The sequence below is a fragment of the Anomalospiza imberbis genome, chromosome 6 (genome assembly GCF_031753505.1).
Source record: "Anomalospiza imberbis isolate Cuckoo-Finch-1a 21T00152 chromosome 6, ASM3175350v1, whole genome shotgun sequence".
Classification (NCBI taxonomy): Eukaryota; Metazoa; Chordata; class Aves; order Passeriformes; family Viduidae; genus Anomalospiza; species Anomalospiza imberbis.
In genome coordinates, this window is record NC_089686.1 from 23,323,981 (window position 1) to 23,349,084 (window position 25,104).

Sequence of the window (25,104 nt, forward strand, 5' to 3'; positions counted from 1 at the left end):
CCTTTCCTGAGCGTTCCCAGCTGCGGCGGGGCCCGGCGGGTCGCTGCGGGCCGGGCGTCGGGGCGGGCTGCGGGGGCTGCACGCCGACTGCCGGGCCGGCGGCGGCCGGGTCTCCCTGGCCAGGCAGGGGTTAAGGCTTCTCTGTTGTAGTTTGTTTCCCTTTGCCAAAGTGGGTGTTGCTGGAATGTCTCCTCTCCTAAGAAGGGGGGCCGAGCCGTGTCCTCTGGAGAGGGGGGATGTCAGCATCAAAAAGACACAAAGGGGGAGGTTTCCAAAAATAAAACCCTCCATCCCCTCCAGGCGCTGCCAGTGCCAGAGGCAGGCGCGAAGGTGCTTGGAGCTGCCTGCGGAGCGCGGGATCTCGCTGGCAGCCCGGAGAGCGGGGACGGCCGCCCTTCTCCTCTTCCTCCTCCTGCGGGGGCCGCCCGGCAGCCCTCTCCCCTGCCTCAGCACTGCTCTCTGCGCCCCCGGCCCCGGTGGGCGGCAGGTCCCGTCGGAGTCCCGGAACGGGATGGGGCGGTGAGCGGGGGGCGGAGAGCCGGCGGTCCCCGCTGCCCCGCGCCCGCCGGGCGATGCCAGGCGGGCTCTGAGCGCTCCGCACCGCCCGTCTCCCTCGCCACCGGCTGACACCATGCGGGGCGCTGCCGCCAGCCTCCTCCCGCTCACCTTCGCCGTCCTCCTGAGCTTCGCCCACTGTCGGCCGGACTCGGCGGCTAGGTTGGAGCCGGGGGCCGGGGGAGCGGCGCGGCTACGGAGCCGCGGGGCTGCCCTGGGGGCGGTGGGCACGGCGAACGGCCTGTCCCCAGCGTCCCGGTCCCCTCCACCGTCACGGCCCCTCCCCGCTGCCCTCCACGTGGATCGCGGCTCCGCGGCCGCCGCGGGGAGCCCGAGCGGTGCCGACGGCCGGAGGCATCGTCCCGACCGCGGGCTGCCCACGCCCCGGGGCCAAGCGGCAGATGCCGGGCTCGGTCCCGGCGTGGGACAGAGGAGCAGGCAGGACTCCTCCCGCCAGCGGCAGGGCAGCGGGCTGAAAGCGCGAGTGGTGCCCCGGGCGAAGGAGACAAGCGGCAGAGGGAGGATGGCGGGGTAAGTGCTGCGGCCGGGGGGGATCCTGCCGGGAGCGCGTAGCGTGAACCCCGGTGCTCCCGGCGCTGGGGAGCCCCCGACGGAGGTGCAGGGTCCCATCCCGAGCCCCGTGCTGCAACCCCTTTTCCATCCCACGGGCGCTCCCGGCGCTGCCACGTCCCCTGCGGGATGGGGGGCAGTGCTTCCCCGCGACCGGGTCCGCAGCGGCGTGGGAGCCCACTCGATGCTCGCTGTCCTGCGGCGCGTCTGTCCCGCACTTGCGGCCGCCCCGCTCGCATCCACTCGTGGCTGCGTGTGTGTCGGTGTGCACGCAGGCGTGGCGTGTAACCCGAGTGTGCGTGGGCCGCCAGGCCGCCGTCTGCCCGTCTTGGGGGTGCGTGGTTCAGGCGTGTTCGGATGTAGTGCCCTTCTGGCAGATCGGGGCCACGGCTGGCAGACAGCTGCGCGGCAGCGGGCAGAGTGTCCCAGCTGCCCTCTGGAGCGGCCCACGGCCATCCTGGGAGGCATGCAGGGTGGGGGACTCCCGAGGGGGATGTAACATGATTTAGGTGGTGGAGAAGCTGGAGGGGCTTGCTTGGCTCTGCGGGACGGAGTCTGTCTGCTGCCGCTCTTGCTGCAGGTACCTGGCCTCTTGGCTCCTTCCTCCCATAATGGGCCCCTTGTAAGCACTCCACGCCGCAGCTTCCCATGGCTTGAGTTGGCTCAGCCGAAGGAGGCTTCCTATGACTTGCCTGGCAGGGCTGCTTCCAGCTCCAGTCTCTGGCTACAGCCCTGTGGAGGTGGGGGGGATATCATATGGCGAGGCCAGCTGCTCGGTTGTGGGGGGAGCCTGCGAGCGGGCCTTCTAGTGCGCGGCTGATATACTCTTCAGCCCAGGGCCCCTTCCTCGGCAGTCCCCTCGCTGCTCCCTTGTGACCGATGCCCTTCGAGATCAGCTCCTTTGCCATTTGGGCAGGGCTATCAAAACCATCGCGCAGGAGTTAGACCAACCCATGTGGCACTCTGTGCGTCTGCTCTCATGTGAGCCTTGCTAGGAGGATTATGAGGGCAGGCTCTGGGTTTACAGCCCTCTGACATGGGCAGAAATGTCTTCTAACATCTGGCGGGGAGCTTCACTAGAACACAAAAGGTCTGTCTCTGGGTTTTCTCTCTCCCACACTCATCTTGTAAAGTTTAGAGACAGAAATGTTTTCTGTGCCACTCTGTGTATTTTCCTTCAACAGATCCACAGATGCACCAAGTTCGCTCTACTTCTGTTATGTTTGATACATAAAGTATGACTAACAGCTCGGCGTATAGGTTCTGAGCTTACCCAGCTCATTATCTTGGCTTGTCAGCCACTCAGAGAGGGAGTCTTGGGAAGATTAAGTCTTGCTCAGTCACATTTGGACTTTTTGGGCTCAGAAAGATTTTACCCTTTCTGCAGTTGGAATGTTGTCAGTGTTGCTTTGGGATCATGTAGCAGTTTGGTTGAATTTGAGTCATCTGATACCTAGCATGTTTGTTTGCAGACTGCAGCTGCCTCCGGTGACAACAGCTGGCGTGCTCTGCTGTCAGGAGCATGAGGGCAGCCCCAGGGTTCACATTGTGTTCAGAAGAGTGCTGAACCTTTTTGCAAGTAGCTTTCATCCCTTAATCCAAGGTGTAAACAGGGATGGTTGGTCCAGCACTTACACACAGTTTACCTCCTATTATCTATATCTGAGACTGCCACTGCCTCCAAGCTTAAAGTAAGGAAGAGCTGTGTCCTAGTGCTGTGTTTCTCATGCAGGCTCTGCTGCACTTTCTGCCTCTGCTCTGCACTGGAAGATCAAGGCTGGGGATGCAGAGTTTTCTGCAACCCCCAAGAACTTCAGTTCTGCAAAGTGCCTGTAATGGCTTTCTGTCTGTTCTGGAGTCCAAAGCATCACTTTTGAAGCTTCTCTATAACTGACTGTCTTTGGAGCTTAAGAGAAAGCCTAGCTGAAATAATTGTCCCTAAGTAACCACATGGTGCTGATCCTCATGGAAAGCTAGCTGCTGCTGCCTCCAGCCATTCTGGGAGACTCTGTCCTTCCACCTCATCCATCTTCTTACACCCCTTACTGCACCAGACACATTTTCATCCAGGAAACTCAGGGCCCCTAAAAAACTTCAGTTTGTGATGTTTTATTTTTTGGCCAGGTGGGATATTTTCTGTTCTGCTATTTACACTGAACTCCTGCTAGTCTCTGGTATGACAACCTTCATTCTCCCTTACTCAGGTAACTTTGCAGGTACACTAAACCCCAGTACTATTTATTTATACAATTATTTTGGCTAAAATTCGCAACTCCTGCATGTGTTGCCTTTCCAGATTCCCCAGTCAGAGCTCTCCGCTGGTACCTTCAGGGGCCCTGCGGAGTTCTGTGGTTGCAAAAGCCCATTTATTGGCACTCTATGTTTTTCTAGATAATTATTTTCTCACCTTGTCTGATAGCTGCATACCCAAGACTGAGTTTCTTTCATGGGTTTTTCTTTCTTTTCTTTGGATGCCATCCTGCTAATGTCTGACCTTTTTGCAGGTGTGACTTGTACAAACAATTTCATGAATGCATCCGACTTTAAGACTTGCAAGAGCTGGGTTTTACTACTTTCCCCAGAAGACTCGCTGTGAGGTGACTTTTGATATCCCAGCAAATATCACAGAAAATTATTGAATTCTGACACTGAGTGAAGAAAACAATCCAGCCCTGAGAACATCACTGCTTTGCTCTGCTCAGCTTAACATCCCTATTTCTCCAGCTCCCCTGACTAGAAGGATTTTCCTCTTGAGTGTTGTGGGATTAGGGTAGCCACAGCACATGCCAACTATGACTGTACTTGTATGCTGGATGCATCCCTAATTTGGGCTGGCCAGTCCTGCTGCGAGGACACTGTGGGCATCTCCCTCTATGTCAGTGTCCCTTGGGATGTGTCCCCCCTTGTCCTTCTGCCCTGTGGCTAGGAGGGTGGGTCACTGTGATGAGGAAGGTGGGTAATGGGAGAGTAATCTGGGGAAGCCTCTGCTTGTGGTACCTGCCTGGACAGTTTCAAGGGGCATGTGAGGCTTCCCAGGTAGCAGGCAGAGAGTCCCAGACTCATTCTTTCTCACTCCCATTTTTTTTTTTTTGGGCATTTTACACCCCAGTTCACATTTAATTGCTGTTGTAGATACCATCTGTGGCTGTATAATCCTGCTTTACCCAGGCTTTGTGGCATATAGGTTCTTGCTGCAATGTGTTTATAGGATTGCTCAGGAGTGGAGGCAGTTAAATGCTGGTGTGGACTTGGCAGAGGGTTTTCAGTGACTCATTGATGCCAACAGCCTTTTGCTAATGTTCTTCACTGGGTCTGACTGCAAATATTTCATATACATTTGGATGAAGTTCATTTTCCTGCAGTACAAAGGCAGACCTGATGATCTAATGGTCCCTCTGGCCTCCTGTGAGGATGCTGTACATGGCTGGAATGGAGTCAGCATATCTGGCAGCACAGAGTTCTATGTGAAGCTGAAAGATGATGCATAGATTGCTATTAAAATAAGTGGTAAAAAAAAAGGGTTCTACTGAATGGCTCAGAAACAGTATACCATCATTGATGTAAAAGCCATGATCTTACTACTGTTTCCTTGTTTTCCTTCCCCCTGGTGCCTGTTATGGTTTCTTGGTCTTGTTTAAGATAACACTGCAAGATCTTGCAGGCTGTTCTCATCATGGGTACCTCTGCATGCCTGAGTCTGATCCTGTTGGTGGCCTCTGGCTGCAGCAGCAAAGGAGGGGATGAAGGAGTGACCTGCAGCAGCTCCTTTGCTCAAGTCCAAGGTTGGGCCAGTGCATCCAGTCAGGCCTGTGAATGGTTCTTCTGGGCATAAGGAGGCTTCATGGCACTGGCTTCAGCTCTATGGGGAGTTTCAAGGAGCTGTATATCCCAGAAAAGGAGCAGATTGGTGAATAGTGCCTGGGAGCTCCAGTACACCAAGCTCAACATGCCAGGGATTATACCTGGGCATGGATGGTGCATGCTAGCCACAGAATGAAGAAAAAGCTTGGTTTGCAGTGGCTTGCTGCTGCCTGTGCTCTTTGGAGACCTCAGGGTGTACCTGGTACTTGAGGCAGAGGCTGAGATGTGGATCCAGTGCCCCACTCTGCATTTTCCCAGAAATGCACTGAGTTGTGCCTTAGGGTTTTCTCTGGTACTGTGGCTATTTAGCTGTCTGAGCTATTCAATGCCCTCTCTCTTCAAAAAGGGGGAACTGGTTACTGGAAATGGTCTGCTTTGGTCTGTCTGCTCTCTCTGATTTGGTCTGAGCTGGGCTAGGAAGTATTTTGGAAGGTGCTAAGTGGCCCATGAGCCCTGTAGTGGTGCAGTGTTACAAGCAATCAAGTCTCAGTGTCTTTGAATGTTCTCAGCAATGTTTCATTTCGCAGGATATGTGCTAGTTGACCTGACTCTTAGGAAGGCAAATACATTATTAACATCTTCCACTGGTAAGGAGACAGAAATAGGAAAGATTGATCGTTTGCTGAAGGCTTGTTTTGGCATCAGTGTTAGGGCTGGGATTAGGGCATCCCATGGAATGTGATCTAGTATGAGGTTCAGTGGAACTTCAGTTTGCAAGACCCATGGGAGGACATGTCTTCCCTTCTGCTTTGACTGATGAGAGTTGAGTTCCTTTACATTTGGGACAGCTGCTGACCCTTCCACATGCCCATTCATCCTCTGGTCCCCCTGCAGCCCAAGCTGCTCTGGATGAGGGTGTGAGTCATGCTCCCATTTCCTTTCTGCTGTGTTTCCTGTTCCAAGGAGTAGATGCTTCAAAGTTAAAATCATGGCTCTGGCTTATGTCATTGTTAGGTCTGCCAGGGGCTCGGTGTGTCACAGCACCCAGCAGGTCCTCTTGCCGGGCAGTTCTGCCCAATACCTTGGAAGTCCTTGTTCCCTGTGCAATGAGGGGTGATCAGAGGCTGCTCAGTGTCTGCAGGTAGCTCCTCAGGAGACACCCCTGTTATGGTGACACCAGATCTGGAGGGACCCTCCCACTTGTTTGTTCTCCAGAAGCAGCACTGGATGGAGAGGCTGAGGGCTGGCCATGCCCCACAGGGGGCTTGTGCTTGAGCCACATCTTTGCCTAATGTGTTTGTGGTGTCATGTGCAGCAGGACAAATGGATGTGGAAGCCACCACTCTCTCTCAAGCACCATCCCACAATGTTGTAAACATGTCATGCTCCTTAAATTTCATGGAATTCATTCTGAATTCTTTGCAAGGCAGTACAAACTCCATGGTGCTCAAACCAGGCAAATGACAACCAAATACTTGAAGTAGAACCAGAAGTGCTCAGGAATGGGTCCCCTGCAGCAAAGCTCCCATAGCTATTTTCTTGTAGCTGATACTCTTGCTTACCTGTGCCTCATGCTCTGTGAGGTCCTGCTTACTGGGCTTTCATCAGGAAATAGTTGTGGTTCTTCTCTACCCTCCAGCACAATCTACATGTTGTTCCTTCCAACTGCTCATTTCTAGTCTGGGAGGTCCTCCCTGCCTCCATCTGTTCCCATTCTCTCATCCAGGACCTTATGGCAGGAAGGAACATTCCCATCCAGGTATTCCTTCTGCCCCTGCCTCTGAGGGCACCCCTGCCAGGTTGTCCTCCCTCCAGGAACATCACCCTGGTTGGTGCTGGTATCAACACCAACCCCTTCAGCTGGGGCTGGCAACTCATGTCTGGGGTTGGCAGTGACACAGAGTGGCTCTGCGAATAAGAGATTTGAGCTGAACCCAACAGGGGTTTCATGACTTGAGGAGTGGTCTTGTCTGCTCAGGCTTGGGCCTCGTATCTTTTTTCCTATGACCTTTGGCTTGGTGTTGGCATTGAGAGCAGCTAGCAACATGCTCCCTCCAGCATGCCTGTGAGAGATGTAGATGAAATTTAAACATTAATCCCACAAAGAACTAATAGTATGATTCAAGGCCAAAACAACTTCTCTGGAGAAGGTAGCTATTTTGCCCACGAGAAATATGATTTTCTGGATAAACTGAGGTGGGAAAGGGCAAGGGCTTTGCTCATTGAAGAGACTGAATATGACTTATGAGGTGTGTTTCACCTGTGCCAAAGGAAGAATGGGAGCTGTGACAGTCTAAGCGAAGCTGCTTATGTTGCTGCTTGGAGTAGAGTCCCTCTCAGGACCTTAATTATCCAAAGACCTGCTCCAGCTCAATGGTTTTCTCTTTTTACTGATCAAGACGCCTTAAAAGTGTTTAAGGCCTTGTGAGCTCTTATGCAGTAAATAAAGGATTTTTTTTATTGGATGCTTTCTGAGGGTGTCTTAAGGCAGAGACTTATACATCTCTTTGAGTTGACAGACAAAATGCTGGAAATTGGTGCTCTTGCCCAGCCAGAGCAGATATGAGTGGCTGCTAGAATTACTTTGGCTTGTTCTGCTTGCAGGAAGTTACACCAAGGGAATTTAAGTGCTTTCTCCCTATAAAAATCTGCCCAGATTAATAAAACATTGATCCTGAAAGACTAGTAACACTTTTAAATGATGTGGCTTCTCAGACCACTTCCCTTTCCCACATGGAGCAATTGTACCTCTGCAGGCAGCTTCATTTGTGAACACCAGAACAATCCTTGGCATACCTGCCACCCACTGTCCTTGGCCATCCTGAAACGTGAACCCCACAGCTTGAGCCTTGGCATTTCTGGAGTCTCATCTCAGGCCATGTGGATGCAGGAGTCAGAAGGATGCCAGTTTAGAGCAGGATCTTCCTCTGACCCTGCTATGTTCATGTTAAAGTCAACCCAGAAGACAAATGTGCATGTTGCTGTGGTTCCTGTAAATTCTGTCAGCAGCTCTGACTGCCTTGTCCAACATTAGAAATAAACCATACCTTCCACTTCTTTTCCAGAGGATTTCCAGAGCTTTCTGGCTATTTCTAAGTTTCTATCTTTTGACAACTGTTCTTTCTCATCTACCTCGACATGCAAAGGTTACCTATTTCTAAAATCTTCCCTCCATGATGATTAATACTCTTGGAGAGCACCCTGCAACTTGTTATTCCTTCTCATTATAGACACTTAAATATGGTGTGACCAGAGGAAGCAGCATTAGCTGTCTGCTTGGGCATTGCAGAACACCTCTTAGAGGCCCAGCACTGTCTATGATAGCTGTATGCTGACAGTCATCCCCACCTGAAAACACATAAGAAAGGAGAGGTGAGGAGGATGTCATTTATGTAAAGGCAGTCAAAAAGTAACAAAATCCTGGATTCAACACTCATGGAAATTATTTCAGCATCTTGGAATTAGAGTTGCTCTGTGCACATCAGGTAGACACAAATTTCATAGCACTAGAGAGTCGTCAGCACCCTGGGTCACTGCACTAGAGACAGATCACAAATGCAGGACTGGGGTGCTGGCAAAGGGAGAGCAAGCTGGGGAGTGTCCCAGAGTGCAGCTTCTGATGTGCCATCCCTGCCAGGGCAGGGCTGAGCAATGAACAGCAACAGGCAGCAGCACTTAGGTGGAGAATGAAGTGTTGTCTTCAGCTGGAGCAGCTCAGGACATTGGCAGAGGCAAGATACTATGACCAAAGTTGAAATCGGGCCCAATTTACATCCAATACCATGAACAACCATGAGATCTTTAATGATCTTTGGCTACTGGTCTCCAATTGCTCTCAGGAGGAAAATGGTTCCTCTGAGTGCTGTGCCAGGAATCCAGCATAATGCCAGTTCAAAAGGGAGCTCCTCTCTCGGGGATCGCTCACACTGCAGCATTCACAATCCTTGGGGGTTTCTTTTCCAAACACTTAAACAACTCAGCCCTTGTCCCATTGGTTTTGATCTCAGCTGCTGGTCCATCTGGAAGGAAATATCAGATGCTTCAGGAAATAATTTTGTGGGTGACTCAGAGGTGATGGCTGCAGCAAGACCTCAGCTTCCCCCTCTCCTAACCACACTGCTTTGTCTCTCTGCTTAGGCCAAATGTCTGTGGCAGACAGTGTTGCCCAGGATGGACCACAGCACCAGGCACAAACCGCTGCATCAAACGTGAGTATGACAGTCTCAGCCAGTGCAAGCCTCAGGATGCACCTCTAAAAAGTGCTTCAATACTTCTGTGACCCCACACACTCCCCAAGCACTGTGCCAGGGCAGGAGATAAATCATGGGGTCTGTGAAGGCAGTGCCACAGCCTTGCTGTTGGACTGCCAGGCTATAGGTCAGCTCTTCCTGTCTGCCAGCAAAGTCTGAGTATGCAGAATAATTATGGTTTTATTTCATTATTGTTATTAGTGTCCATCTATGGCAGGATCTTGTTGGGGCAGGGCATTGCAGTAGCAAATTTATGTGTGGGTTTTGAGCCTTGGGCTCTCACTTGGAGTCCTGCTTGGAGCAAAGACGGTTCTGTGAGAGTCCCAGCAGCTGGGAACCGGCAGACTGGGACTGTGCTCATGTGGGTGAGCATTGCTGATGCTGAGCAGGGAATCAGGGCTGCAAATTATCTGAGTGCTATTAACAAAAGCAATTAATGGATTTGGCACGAGGGCTGGGATGGGTGGGGCTGGAGCATGGGGTGCCTAAAATGGCAGTGAGGTGTAGAGCACTCCTGCAGTGCAAAACTGCCTGGCCAGGACCCTCGTGCCTACCCACAGAGGAAGTATGAAGTGTTCTGCTCATCCAGGCAGCTCTGGAACAGCCCTGTGGGCTGCAGTCATTGTGGGCTCCCTGACACGGCACTGGAAGAGAAGATGTTCAGGTAGGCACCAGTGCAACGCACAGCAGAGACAAGTGAATTGTCACCTCCATCCTCAATAGCTCCGCAGCTCTGGCCTGACCCCTGTAGATACCAGCCTAGTCAGGGAGAGAGAAACAACGTTTCTCACAGTAGCTTGTGAGAATTTTTAGAAAGTTGTAAGAATGTGATAACTTGTTAATCTAAATAATCTACAGGTAGTGTTTTTCTACCTTGCTTTTCTGTTCCTCTCAAAAACAGTGTGTGAGAAAGATGTTTTTATTAACTAACCAATCAAATAAAATGTATCAGTCTATTTAAGCCAAAGTTTCCTTTCCATTAAAGCCTTCTTTTCTTCCTTTTTACACCGCGTCTCTCGTCTGTTCTTGTGTCATTTTTGACACAAGGGTAACAAACCCCTGCTGTGGTCCCTGTCCCTGAAAAACAGGGCTGCACCACGCAGCTCATCTGTGGGCTTTGCCAGGGCCTGCTGGCCCCGTGTACCTGCTTGGTCCCAGGGAGGTGCGGGGCTGCCTCTGGCGCTCGGTCAGCTGGGAGGGCAGGAGCACAGGAGCAGGAGCGCCCAGCCCAGAACAGGCGAGAGCATCTGCCTTTACTTGAGCGGCAGCAGCTGCCCAGATGTTAAGCAGGGAAGGAGGCTCAGCTTTGTTTGCCGCGGGATCTCACGGCGCTTTGGCCGTGCTGGGGTAATTGCATTAGCAATCGCTGTTTGGGAGCAGGGGGCCAAGGGCTGACTCACCTCCCTTCTCCCTCTCCCCCATGCCGACAGAAGCCAAACGGTAGAGAGCGTGCTGTGCTGCCAGACAGTGTCTGTAAACACAGCGCGGGGCCAGCCATGGCAGCATCTTTCTCTCATTAGGGATTTTGGTAGGAGCAGTAGATCTGGGCTTGCAGCCACTCAGGCTGCCTAGTGACTGCTCAGGTGCTGAGCTCTTGTTCCCAAGGATTCATTAAAAGGACAGTGTCAACACGATCAGGCATGAAGTGTCCCTCTGACCGGGGGTGGTAAAGCTCAGGCAGGTCTTTGGTGGAGACTGGTGATGTGTAAACATAATTTAATTCCCAGCTACCTCCCTCCCTGAGCTTTTCTGTTGGAGTTCAAGCTGCTGGAGACATACAGATGTTTTTAAAGCTGCCAAGGCAAGCTGGACAGCCCATCCCTGTTGAGTTTCTGCACTGTAATGCTGTTTAGTGTCTGTTCCCATGGTCTTTGATATGTGGCGTATCAAGGAAGTCATTGAGGTAGAAATGCAGCCAAAGGGAACCTCTTAAGAATGATGAAACATGGAAGAATGGGTATTCAGGTGTTGGACAGATACTTGGTTTTCAAGGATTTGAGCCTGGGTACAGGAGAGAGGATATGTCAAATTGTTGCATAATCTACTTTCTCTCACCTACCAAGGGTGGTGGCTTCTTCCTTCACCCATCCTTTTGTAGGCACTTTATTCTTTCAATATCCCTGCATATGACTTAACTCCAGCCTTAGGGAGGTGTCTCTCTGTACGTTTCACATTTGAGGACCAAAGTTGCAATGAGGACTTGTGGAATTTTCAGACTGTGACTGAGAAGATAAAAAGAGAAATATCTTTCCCTGGGGCAACAACATCTCCTGGGAAAGTGGAAATGAGATAAGGGGGCTCAGGAGGAAGACCTTGCCTGTTTGCAGTGGGCTTGATTTCTGCCCACACACTGCCAGGTCATCACATTGAGCTGCATACAGGGGCTGTATGCAATGAGGCTCCAGAGGTCTTCTCTCAGAAGGGGCCATTAGGGATAGTGAGCTGCATCTGAATGTAGGCCTGAAGGGTTCAACCTTCTGCCTCTTTAACTTTGCTCTGGAGTGAGACTCTAGCCATTATGTTCTTAGTTTGGTGGAGAAGAAACCTGTACAGACCTGTAGATGCACGAGTAGCCAGATGCCCCCTTGCACTGCCCTCATTTTCGGGGCTGTAGTGGCCGCAGTGTACATTTGTCAGCAATTTAGCTGCTGCCTATTAGCTCATCATGCTCAGCCTCCCCATGTTAGTTTATCAGCCTCCACTTTCATCAGCATTATTCATGATGGTTCTTTGCTGCTTACAGAGATAGTACCCTGGGCTGGGCTGGAAATGCAGCATGAGCTTTTTTCCTGGCATTAATATTTTAAAGTTTAAAATAAACATTTTTAATCAGTGTGTCAGGAAGAACTAAATAAACTAATGTGCTTTCCAATCTTATACAGATGGTCTTGCAGTTAAGATGGTGAATAAAGGTGCAGGGATTCCAGACTGAGTCTCTGGTTCTGCTGTGGCCTCACAGTGTGACTTCAGACAGTCCCATTAGCATCCCTAGGGCTTTTCCACATCTGCAAAATGACATTCACATGCCTCTTCATTTATCTTTCTTCTGAACGGTAGCTATAGGGTTTTTTGAACCCTGGCTGTTCTTCACTGAAGTTCTGTTCTCTCTCTGTTACTCTTGCATTGCTGTTGATCTACCTCCCTGTCACTCTGCACAGATCTCACTTATGGTAAACTGTGCATCCCTTCTGGGTGTGCTTCCACGGTCAGAGCTATGAGTTAGAACTGAGTTTACATACACAACTTTTCCATGAGAAAGTGGACTAAATAACCCCAGTGGTACAAGTCCTTCAGCACTTTCTCAGTTTTCCTATGGAGGCCCTAGCTGATAGACAGGTTCCCCTGCATTTTAAATGGAACTGCAGAGGAGCTGCTTACAGTGAAGGTCTACATCACTCTCCTAGATGAAGAGCATGAGCAGAGCTTCAGGGACTCAGTAATCAAATGTTACCTTGCATGTCATTGCTCAACCCTGGGCCAGGTGTGCCTGCAAAGCAAAGCAAGACTGAACTTGGTGGCATTCCCCTCTGACAGGCCTGGCTAAGTGGTCAGAGTCATGCCACAGTCAGCCTGCTGTGTGACCTTGCTGGGAAAACTTAGATCATGCACTAAAGACTAGACTTGATCTGTGAGGGCACTGCTAGATGTTCTTGAACAAACCACATTTTCTATTAGTGACACTTCAGCAGTGCTCCAAGTCTTACTCTTTTATTAAGAGTTTTGAGATGACTATTTTTGTTTCCCCTAATCCCCAGCTCCTGGAACAGGTGATTACATGAGACTCCAGTGAGGAGAAATGAGTGCCTGTCATCTTAACAGAAACTGCTTATAGTACCCCAAGCTGGGGAGCAACACCTCAAAGTAACCCCTGAGGTCTGAAAACAGAAAGCAAAGAGAAAGATTTCAAATATATATAAGTATTTTAACCATCTTGTTTCTTCAGCTAATGTTATGGTTTTGGGGCCCTGACTAGTGATTTCACACACTTGTCACTGGCAGTGCTGCCACTGACTGATCTGCTCTCCTTATATTGCATAGCTGAACTGAGTGAAAATCAGCAAATTGTAAAGCTTTCAAGTTCTCCCTGAATCTGTAAAGGCAGCTAGGAAGGGGATTAATCCTAGAGCTAATATATTTCAGCTAGGGCAGCTCCCCATTCATCCTGCTTGAAGAGACCAGAAGACTAATCCCATTCCCTTCTTCCTCTTCTCAATGTAAACTGCCTTAGGGGCTTTTTAGAGTGCCTGGTCACTTATCACCACTTTCCTGCTGAAGGGTACAGTCTAAGGTGACTCTTTTGGTGGGAGAGGTTGTGAGAACTGCTGTGGTTCCAGGTCCCAGCATCGTGGCTCTGCAGTATTTCAGCATGTGAAGTGGTTGTTTTCAATGGCAGGCTTCCTGGACTGGTGGCCTTTGTTAAAAACCAGGCATTTATTGGGAGATAACAGTAGGGACTGGCAGCCTATTTAAATCACAGCTGAGTTTTGTATTATAAATTACATCAACTTCTGGAGTGCCAGACTTCCCAGAGACGCTTAATTCCTGCCTGACTGGGACCTTGTCCCTGTTCCAGAGACTGCAGTGTTGGCTGATTTATTTTACTGGGAGATTTCATCAAAACCTCTGGCTTTAACCTATACCGCCTTACGTGACTTGAGGTCTTCTTTTCCTTGAGATCTCCCTCTCTTCCTGAGTGTTAACATGGTAATAAATGTCACATGAAGCATTCCAGTGAGCATATCCTTGATCTAGTTAGGAAAAACTAATGGCAGGCTAGTTTGGGTTGTGGGGGCTAGACTGCTGTGAAAGGAATTCAAGTGTCTGCATAAGGACTTCTCTCACTTGATGACAGCAGGATGATGTACGGATGGCACACGAGGAATGAGCTGTCTGTATGTTTGTTGCCCAGAAGCAGTGTTTCTTGCAGGCATGCTTGAATCTTACAGGAGTGGAGAGCACAGCTGGAAGGAGAGGGATACCCTGTAGCTGTGTGTAAAGGTGGTGAGATGCCCCTGCAGTGTCCCTGGGGCAGTCCTGGGAGAGGGGGTTTCAGCAGAAGCAGTGGCTTCATGGGTTGAAACCCATTCACAGGGTTTCAAGGAGGTTAGTGGAGGTTAGTGTCCACCTTGTGTTGGCCAACAAGGTTTCATTACCCTTTGACCAGCTGGCACCTTCTTTCTTTGAAGGACAAAACTGTTTTCCAGTGCCTTTTCAATTACCCTTGCTCAGAACAATGAGCCCAGTCCTACTGGAGCAATCTGTGGATTCCTGGCTGCCACTGCCTGGGTTATAAACCCAATTTGGCATCTATTGACTTGGGAAGTGTTAGGGTCCTGTGTATAATTAATAGCACTTTCCTGCCGGGGCGCAAACTGAAGCTGATGTGCTGTAATTAGGAACACACAGGCTCAGAGGTTGATTTAGGCATAAGGTTAATGAACTGTAAGTCCCCGTAGCAGTGGAGCAATTTGAATGACTCCAAAATCAGCTGTGAAAGGAAAGCTGGAAGGGGAACAGGCGGGCAGGAAGGAAAACTGAAGGAGACAGGCCAGGCGCACTGTGCAAATTAGACCCTAAAACAGACTAAAGGTAACATGCAATCCCTTGCTTTGTGAATTAGGACCTAGTCCTGTCCAGAGCACTCTGGGCAATGCTGGCAGCCATATGCTCTCTGCAGGCCGTGCTGCTCTTTTCTGAACTTTCTGAAATAAGTATTGCTGGAGAAGAGCCCTGCAGAGACCAGTGTGGTGTATAGAGGTGACCTTGTGCTAGGAGCCCACAGCAGTTGTAACACCAAGACTCTGAAGGTCACCTGCCTGTAGAGATGAGATGGGACTGTCCCAGTTGTGCTGCCCCAGCTGGGTGTCACCACCATGGGGCTAAAGTCCTGTGTCCACTAACTGCCTTTCTGTGTCTCCTCAGCTGTCTGTGACCCGCCGTGCCAGAACAAGGGCTCCTGCAGCCGCCCCCAGGTCTGTACCTGTCGCTCAGGCTTCCAGGGCTTTCGGTGTGAAGAAATTGTTCCTGAGCAGGAGTACCACCCGCCTGGTGCCGCTGCTGCCTTCCAGCCCCCCACAAGCTCCCTCCGGAGGAGGACCAGCACAACAGGGTGGGATGCCTCCCCGCAAGGGGCTCAGGCACCCATCCCACGGCACGTCCCAGCTGTGTAAGTCAAACCTGAGTCCTGGCATGATGCTCTGCTGATCCCTCAGGCAAATAACACCTTGGTCAGTTGGGCCACAGTCTCTGCTTCAGGAGATCAGGCAACTTAGCTCTTGATGAAAACTCCTCCATAGGCTGTGGTAGCTGACATAAGGGCGTCAGGTCCTGCTGTCCCTCCAAGGGACTCAGTTTGCTTCCAGCACTTTGTTAATATCCCCTGGCATGTACAGGAATGAGACGGGCTAATGATGATCCCGTGAGGAAGGAGAATGGTGAAAGTCATCAGTTTGCCCTTGTCCTGTTGGTGAACAGCCTTCATGGTAGCAGCAGGGTGGACAGAGGAGTGGTGGGTAAATCTCTTTCCCAAGAGGATATGTTTAGAGCAATATATGCAGGTAGTACCCACAGAAGAGTACATACATCTGAGGAGTGTTTGTAAGTGCTGGTATTAGCAAAACAGTGACACTCAGAGATGTCTCCTGGCAGACTCTAGAAATTATTGAGCCATTTGTTCTATATTTCTGAGTAATTTTGCTTTGGTTTGAGTAATTTTGGTACCCAGGTGGATGCCTGTATATTGGATACAGAAGCAAAGATGGAGCTGTTGGAGCTCAGAGGTCCATGCAGGAGGGACCCTGAGGAGTGTGTTAAGCTCAGGATGAAAACTGTGGCATCATCTGGTCTTTTCCAAGAGGAAGGATGTAGCACTTCCGTGCACCTGCCTCAGAACAATGCTGAGATGCTCCTGTACCTGAGCTACCACTCCTTCACAAAACTTTGTGTTTTGTGACGCCCTGCTGGAGCTGCAGCTGCTTTTGCTGAATGTGGCAATAAAGATGGGAGAGGTGTCTTTCCCTAATAAGCACTGCTAGTGTGCCAGCAGCTTTTTGGGGATGGAACATTGAGAGTAGTGCCTGCTACAACAACCTACACATATTACTTGTTTGGGTTTCTTTAGACTATCTGCACTTCTTTGTAAGAGTCCGTGAACATGGGAGCAAAGTGCATCACCCCTAAAGGCCCCTGTATTTCTTGGAGCTGTTCACTCAATTGCTAGTCCAGAAAGACTGGTTTTGTTGGTAGCTATTAAGCAGAGAATTTTCTCATGGCTTCCAGCAGGAGCCCCTCAGTCACAGTCAGGAAGACATTACAACAGTTTACAGGTGCTTAACCAGGATATACTTCAGTTTTTCCTTTACTTTCTCTGAACTTTTGGCTTTCTCTGGCAACATCACTGGAGCTGCACGAGGAGAGGGAAATTTGGCCTTTGTTTTTCTATTTTTCTGCAGCTTGTTTCCAATGTGCCCATTGCTCCTACAGTAGCTACTGCCTTTCTGTCTCTTTTGAAGCAGAGGCAATGCACTGGCCGGAGACAATTCTAGACCCTCGGCTGTCAGCAACTTTGGAGGAGCTCAAATGACTGGCAAAGATTTTACTGGCACCTAGTTCACTGAAGCTGACATATCTTGGTGCCCAAATGGAAGACTATCTGATAGAAACAAAATTCAGGAAAGGCAGAGGTGATGCTGGCAGGGAGAGGTGGTCAAGCCCCTGTCATTGCTGCTGTAAGAGAGGCTTGCTGCCCAAGTGAGCACACAGCCCTCTCGCGTGCCTGTAATCCTGGGCATTGCTGATGAGTTCCCTGTGGTGATGACCTCCTCCTACCCCTCTGTGCTACCACTCTGTGGAGGGACTGGAGGGGAGGGAGAGCAGTGTCCTTGGAGATACGGCACCTGTTGAAGGCTTTCCCTGTAAGGAACATGACCTCAGGCTCCGCACAGAGGACGGAGGGCTGTGCAAGCACTGGCAGAGCATTCTTGTCCAGTCAGTCAGACATAGCATCTAGTGATCACTGAACTGGGATTGCTGAATGCCCAGCTGCCCGATGTACCTTAAATCCTCTGGCACTATCCCAAGGAAATAGGACTCCATTAAGGACCGTGCTGGGCTGTTCCTCCTTCTGTCCCTATGAAGGCCATAGGATGTCACCTTTATCTCATGCTTCAGCAAGAGAATTTGACTATCATCCTTTGCAATGGCCACAGGTAGGACACTGGGAGATGTCCATCACTGACTGCCTTCTGGAGATGTCCTGAAGGATTTGCTGAGGCCGCTGTGTGTCTCTCCAGGAGGGAGATGTCACCACTCCTCTGAGTGCTGTGCTAACCAGGCAATGTTCACCAGCCCTGCTTTGCAGGCAGGTGGAGGGCTGCCTGCACCCTGGTACTGATCTGCATTGAAATGCCTCTCTTCAGCCCCTCGGTGTTCTTCTGTACAATTCAGTCACTTGGATTTTTTTCTGTGGTCTGTGGAACTTAAAACATGGTGTCGTACTGCATGACTTAAAAGTCTTGTTGCTGTTAGAAGAGTTATTTCCCAAAAGTTTTTGAGTGTCCCTTTCAGCATGCCAGCTTCTGGGCTAGCTGCAGAGCCTGTAAGAGGGAGCATCTGCAGCTAAAGGCATGGTCTTGGCCTCCCTTTGCTTCACTTGTTGGTCCCCATCTGTCTCTGAGTGAGTTGGCTTAGTTCAGTAAACAGAAAAAAAAATGAACACAGCAAAATCAAAGATAATTTTCTGCCACTTCAGTGGACTAAATTGGCTTATTGGAAGATCATGAGACCAAAGGAATTGGACAGAACAGCAAGTCTAGCAGTGAAGAGGAGGAAAGGAGGAGTGGGGAAGTCACTTCTCTAGGTTGGTTATTTGTCTCATGAAACCAGACTCTTAGACTTGTCTGAACTTGCAGTGACAACATAATCTCTTTCCACTGAAGTACTTTGTGTTTTTGCGTGACACTTTCTTCATACAGTTGGGCTGGAGGAGCAAAAGCAAGACGTTTGTCTTAAAAGAGCTAGGTAGTGGTTGCTCATATTTGCAAGTATGAGGATTGGTTCTTAGGCACTGCAAACTTGGATTGCATTCACTGGAGTTCAGTTCACACTGTCAAGTGTGAGAGGAGCAGCTTGGCTTGTCAGGTCCATGGTCTGCACCAGGATGAGGGTGGGTTGTGCTGGTGGACACTGACTTTTTCTAGTCAGCCTAGCATGATTTTACAGGAGCTAGCTTACTTGTCTGATTTGTCAATAAGGAAGAAGTAGAAGAAGTTCCTGAATGGTTCAGTGGATGGAGGACACTGGTGATTCTAGGTCAGTGTTGTGAGAAGACTCTGAGTTCCAGGACAAATACCCAGTCCCCAGCCTCCCTGTACATTTGCATTGCTTACAAGCAGGAGTTGCACAAGAGTAGGAGTTTATAGGCATCTAAGCCTTGTCTTGCTGTTCCAAAGCAGGAAATCAATCTTCACATGAGTGAATTTGCATTCTCTTTTTGTTCATTTGCATCTATATTGGCTTTATTTGTGTTTGTTTGTACAGAGCTAACTATCAGAAGCTCCGAAGCCATGCACTAGAACAGTACTATATTAGATTCCCTATAAACATGCAACAAACCCTGTGAATCCTCCACAGAGAGCTGGTCTCTAAGAAGTAATTGGGTTGCTTTTGGTTTCAACGTGTTTTGAAGTGAGTCTTCAGAGAGAGAGTTAAGACAGCAACCAGCTGAATTAGTTAGGAACTGCCTGGACCAAAATATTCCCCACTTACCTGAGTGACGGGACTGCTTTAACATTATTTATAGTCCTCATCTAGTTGGACTTGCTGCTTATCATGACTTCACCTTCACTGTGGGGAGTAACCTGGTCTGGAGGAAATCTTTGGGAGTCTGTAGGAGCCCATAAAGTGTTGCTGAAGAGCATGACCAGACAGGGTCATCTTTTCATGGTTCTGCTTCTGGTATGTATGTGTTTCTGCTTCATGCCCTCCAGAGCCACAGTAGCCTTCTGTGGCTTCCCTGACAGGAGAGCCCAGGAAGCGCAGCTGGGACAGCAGGAGATGTTACTGTCAGTCCTCTGCCCTCAGGGTACCTTCTCACCCTTGGTGAGAAGTGGCAGCTCCTTGAGCAAGAGGGAGTACCAGTCATATGCATCTGGTTGTACTGGTTGGTTGGTTGGTATTTTCACCTGTCAGATGTGAGGGCTAGTGAATGGACCTGTGGGCATTCCCACTGTAGCTGTCATAGATCCTTTTCTGGGTGTGCTGGCAGTCTTGGATAGATGTGGATGTGAAGGTCAGCTTGAATGTTGTGCTGAGCACAGGCATGGTGCTGTGGAGTTAGATGTAGCCATCAGTGTTTCTGTTTGTAGAGGTACTGGGTAAGAACCACTCCATCCTTGGCTTGCCTCTATGGTGTGCATTCTCTCTTCTCCCTGGGACTAAAGAAGAAGATATATTCAGTCTTACTTGAGCTCAACTCTTGCCCAGGGAAGGACTAGGCTAGGAGAAGGCAGCTCTGGGTCTACTTTGCTGACACCAGAGCAGGTGATGCTCCAATTGTCATCCCTGGAAATACAGGCTAAGCAATGAGTGCCACTTCCCAAATCCCTTCAGCAGTCTGTGGCTCAGTGGAGATTTGAAGTCAGGTGTCCGAGAGAGCCTGTGGATAGTTGTTAGCTGCTGCAGAAGCTGAGAGGCCACCATTCTGCGCTGGTTGGAACAGCAAGTGCTCTGGAGAGCAAAATCCTGGGGTGTTAGAAGCCCTCCCGGCGTGGACTAGCTGCAAATCCTCCCTCTTCTTGATCTCAGCCTGAATCTCTGCCTGGAGAAGCAAAGCCCTGATGGATGATTGTGCGGATGGAGTTGCACCTCAGCCCAGAAGTCGAGCTAAATGGAAACAGCTTTGTTTTCCTAAGGCTGGAGTATCAGCAGAATTCATGTTTATTTAGCAGGGAGTGGAAAGGGTTTGTTCCCTTGCCCCTTACCCTCAGGATGGCTGACCAGATGCTTTTGACTCTGGGCAGTGTGTATGGAGGGTCCTGTTGCCGCCACCTGAGAAGGTCCCTTCTGCCAGGAGTGTTGTGATAAATCTGTAGCCAGCATCTGTGCAAGGGAGCTGTGCTGCCTGGATGGGATGTATGTGCTGGGTGATGGCTGCTTGCAAAGCAAGGCATCCTTCCTCTGGGATGAGAAGCAGAAATGTCTGGGACCTGCAAAGCATTTCCCCAGTAATGCAGGCAAGAGAAAGGGACATAGCTGTGGTGTAAGGTGCTGAGACACTGTGCAGACAGCTTAATGCAGCTAAGCTCTTGAGGGCAGGGAGCTTCCTCTGAGAGGGTTCTGTTTAGGCAAGGCAGTTGCTGGGAGTTGCCTCATGTTTTCAGGATGGAAAAGGAAGAAGGCTGAGTTGCAACATGCCTGGCCCACTGATTTCTGATCTCAGACTCTCCTCTGCAGCACCCTGGAGGAGACATCTCCTCCCTTCCTGATGAGAGGAAGTGCTATATGCAGCCCTTGAGGAGCTGTGGCAAGCGCTCCTGGCCTGGGAACACTGGGAACCTCATGCCAGCAGGCAGGCTCTGCCAAAATCTCTGTTCTCTCTCCTGGAAGCAAAGGATTAGAACAGCAGGGAGCAAGCAGATGGGAGGATCTTGGGTATGTGGCAGAGGCTACTGGATGAAGAAAGTGTATTTCCCCCCATTTGAAATTTGTTCTCTTTCATTTGAAAATCCTGTCTTGGTGGTAGTCAAATGTCAAGCATGATCCTTTGCAAAGGGGAATGAAGCCCATGGATGGATACAAAGCTGTCTGCCCTGGGGTCACCACTTTAAAACACGACATTGAGAACTGTGGCTTGGCAAAATCAGCTTGATGAGCTTGTTGTCATTGAGGACTAGCAGATAGAACAAAAAGTTCACTGCAAGGTCACTTGCTTTTTAAAGATGCTGCTCCAAACAGAGGCAGATTTGTCTTAATTGTTAAAGCAGGATCTGGAGCCTCCTGTCTTGCCAGCTTTGAACTTTCCACATTTATGAGAAAAAGGGGAACTTGCTTACTGCCTTACTTGGGTTGCTGATGAGTGTCCAGGACTGTTTGTCCACCGTATGTCTAGCACTAGGAGGAGGTCTATACTAGCTATATACTTATTGAATGCATCTTTGCTCTTCTGCTCACTTATGACAGTCACTCAGTCCACATTTATGAGGGTTACAATTTATTAATATCCAAATATCAGAGAAAATAAAAGCCAGCCCTTGATGAGACACATCCCCCTGTTTAAGTGCATTCCTCTGGCATGGCCTGTGGCAGCTTTCCCACTTCATTTGGTATGGGATCAGCCCAGGAGATCCATAGTACATGATGTTGAATTCCTGGGGTAAAACTCCGGTGCCAGCCTTGTGCCGCTACAGTGTCTATGTTTGTAACTTGAACAGCATATTTTCTCAGTGCAGATAAGCCCTAACTGCAGCTTTCTAAGGTGCTTCCCTTTGGCAGTATGGTTTTTACAAGGTGGCCAAACATTTACATTCCTTGATCCAAAGCCAACTTTGAGTTGATATCTGAGACACTGTTAAAAAATTGAAACTATAAAGCCAGTGCCACTCTGGGTGAGAATATGTGAAAAGGAAAATATGTCACTCAGGACAATGAGATCTCCATAAGCTCCAGATCTCGGCCTTTTTCCTGCTTTGACATAGTCAAAAGTCCTTGGCAAGCTGGATGAGAAGCCTAAAGGAAAAATTCAACCTACTCAAGAGGAGTGTAAATGCCATTTTTCTTATATTAAAAAAACTCCTATTTTTAAATTACATTATATACCTTCTCTAGTCTGGCAGCAGATTCAGTTGCTTTATTTTCTAGTGTTTTAAAGCTGTCAGCACCATTCTGGTTTATATGTTTTATGTATTTACTTTCTGGGGGGTTGCATACCCTTCAGAGCAGCAGGAGAATAGCTGGCTTTCAGGCCTCTTTTTAAAACTCCAAATATGGTCTTTACATTAGACCTGTTTTTTTCTGTACTTCCTTGGGAGCCATTCCTATAGCTTAATGCAGCCTTTAGGCAGTTCAAATGTACTTTTCCTTCTAACTGAAAGAAGAGTGCTGCTACTGTCAGCTTAATCTGAGACTCCATGCAAGAGACCAGGGTGCAGGGCAAATACATTGTACATGTGGTAGGTAAGGTAGTACAGAAAATCCAGTTTATAGCCTATTTTATACACTATACATATATAATTTGGGACATTTATGACAATACAATTTATATAGCAGTTATATAAAAAAGAAAGTTGTTAGAAGAGCACTAAGACCACATGATCAAATGCTGGGAAGAGTTTTCCTAATGCCTGAATTTGGATTGCCATCTATCTTGCTTTCAGCTCCCTTGTGCCTGTGGATTGCTGCATTTTCTCATACCTGACTGTCTGTTGCCTTTTTTGGTTTAAACTAGTACTTCATTAAAATCAAAGCTGTTCTCTTTAGTTGTGAATGTTTCACATAAATCGCCAGTGCTAGCAGGAAACAAGGGATTAATTGAAGTTGATTTGATACAAGAAGTGGTTGAAATGAAGATCTAAAAGTCCCCATATAAAATCTACTTGTTCTCTTTTCCTTTCTTCATGAGCATTCTGAGAAATGCTGCCCTGAGTTCTTGGTGCTTGGTGGGATTGGTACCTTGCTCTCCACACCACCTCATTTTTTTCCACCTGTGTGAAGGCTCTCATTTAGGCAGAAACAAAACATCTAGGCAGGAATTAAGAAGACATTCAGGCTGGAAGAATCTTATCTGTTACTGCTGAAGGAAAAATATCCTCTGTGGAAGGAAGAAATCTGAAGGAGAGGCTAAGATTTTTCAGAGTAGAAGTGAAAAGCAAATTAGTCAATGGAGGGTAACGCATGTTGTGCATACCAGGGGCTGACTGTGCTTAGGACCCAAGTCAGATGAGTTTTTTTTCCTGTACACCCTGGGCTCCTGCTCTGAGTCAAGGTATTCTTTATTGCCAGAAAAGATCTTGACAAATTGGAAAGAATTCTGAGGGAGGGAGGGAGGCAGGGAGGGAGCTGAGGGGAATGGTTAACAGATCCTCATCTGCAAAACTGAGCCAAATGTTGGCCTTGGGGAATGAGGAACATACTTGGAGGCTGAGGCTATCAGGATGGGGCAGAGTGTATTAGGTTGCCTGTAGCCTTGGCAGGGTGGCCATGGTAATTTTTCAATGGTATGGTTTTCTAAAAAGCAGTGTGCCAAACTATTCCAGGGATGTAATGACAGGTTGATAATGACACTGGAGCTTTGCCTTCTCCATGACTTTAGAGCTCTGCTGTTGCAGAACTAGAGTCTAGGCACTGCCAAAGCAGGTGCAGGGCTCCACATCCCTTCTCATTGAGGAGTCTGTGAAATCTGTTCCTCCCTTACAGCCCTTGGTGTGCGTACTGAAGGCTATGTGAGAGAGGTGTAGAACAGATTGATGGTCATGGTACTCCTGAAGTCACAGGCTTTGCCATCAGGCATCATGCTTGCGTGGCCAGGAGTGTTCCTGGTTCCCAGATACCCACTAGCCATTCAGCTAGTAAGCAAGTGGAGGGATGGAGCCAGTGCAGAACAGTACAGACTGAAAATCACCGGGATGCTCATTCCCTGATCCTCGGCAGGGATAAGACTTCAAGAGTGGATAGCAAAGGTTACATCCCAACTCAGCTCTCATGGATTGAGCGCTGCAGGTGCAGGAATCCTGTGTGTGGCTGGGGATGGAGCAATGTGAGAAGACCTAACAACACTGAGGTAATAGATCCAAAGGCCAGGACATCCTGCTGGGTGTTTAACCATTATTTTAGCTTAAAATATGTCTTAGATCTACAGTGTTCCCAGGATGAGTGGGAGACCACCTGCTGTAGATGAAAAGCCTTCACTTCTTCAGATGAGAGCACTACACACATCTCTTCACGTTGTTGCTCTCATGCTGTGTGTGTGTGTTCAGCCACAAACTCTTCACCCCACTCACATGCCTGGGATGAGAGAGGCTTTTCCAGCCCTCTCCGTGTCCTGTGTAGAGCAGTGGGCAGGCAGCTGGCTCCCCCCACTCCCAGGGGTGCATGTGGGTGCGAGGATGAATAGGCTAAAGTGTTTTTTCAGGTCTTTGAAGCTGGCAGCCTAGTGAAGGGGGTGGGTGTTGCTAGTCAACAAGATGGAAAGGAAACTCAAACGTGCTTGTTTTCTCACTGTGTTATGGGGGAGATGAGTGACCTCCCTGCGGCCAATGTTGAGCTTTTCTCTGGCTAATGCCTCTGCAGCAGGTTTCATTAGATGGCAGCCAGGTCTTCAGCTCACAGCTGTTGTGTCTTGTGGAAACAGAGGGCCCTTTGAGATGGAGATCTGTGTGCTTGTGTGTACAAGCACAGGTTGATATGTTATCCTCTTGTCTTGTATGCCACTGCCCTAAATACAGATCCTTCCCTGCCAGGTAGGACCCTGTACTGGGGAGCATGGGGAGTAGGAGAGGGGCAGAGGAGGCGTTGCTGTGGTTGGTGGGAGGTTGAAACCTCAGTGGGGTTGTCACATTGCATGGCTGACAGCCCAGCTCTGACTATGCCTGCAGCTTATGCAGGGGTTTGTGATGGTGCACAGGCTGCAGCCATGGAGTGATGTGTGCAGTAAGATGGTGGCATTGATGGAAACCTGTATGTGATAGCAGCTGTTAGGATGCTTCTGGATGTGTCTCTAATCACTAAGGTGTGACAGTGCCTGTGTGACTGCGTTAGGCAGCAGTGCTGTGCCTGTTGATTGTGCTGCTCAGCACCAGCCCCTGCCAACTGAGGCAGCTTTCTCCTTGTTCCAGCCCAAAGGAGTGTGCAGCTGAGCACCACAGGCCAGCCTGAGCAGTTCTGCCAGAGAGGTGGTTGTTTGCTTGGTCTCCCTCACGATCTAAATCCCTGTTTT

General features: G+C 49.3%; 1 protein-coding gene across 4 annotated transcripts in view; it reads left to right on the forward strand.

The window, feature by feature from the left end:
• Window positions 1-296: 296 nt before the first annotated feature.
• LTBP2 (latent transforming growth factor beta binding protein 2) overlaps window positions 297-25,104 on the forward strand; it is a 72,270-nt gene continuing 47,462 nt past the window's right edge. For 3 of the 4 annotated variants that reach the window (XM_068192835.1, XM_068192837.1, XM_068192836.1), the window contains exons 1-3: window positions 297-1,086; window positions 9,064-9,134; window positions 15,099-15,342. In XM_068192835.1, the coding sequence (XP_068048936.1) occupies window positions 632-1,086; window positions 9,064-9,134; window positions 15,099-15,342 (770 nt within the window). In that variant the 5' untranslated portion in view covers window positions 297-631. The remainder of the gene's footprint in view (window positions 1,087-9,063; window positions 9,135-15,098; window positions 15,343-25,104) is intronic. The other variant, XM_068192838.1, reaches the window with a different exon arrangement.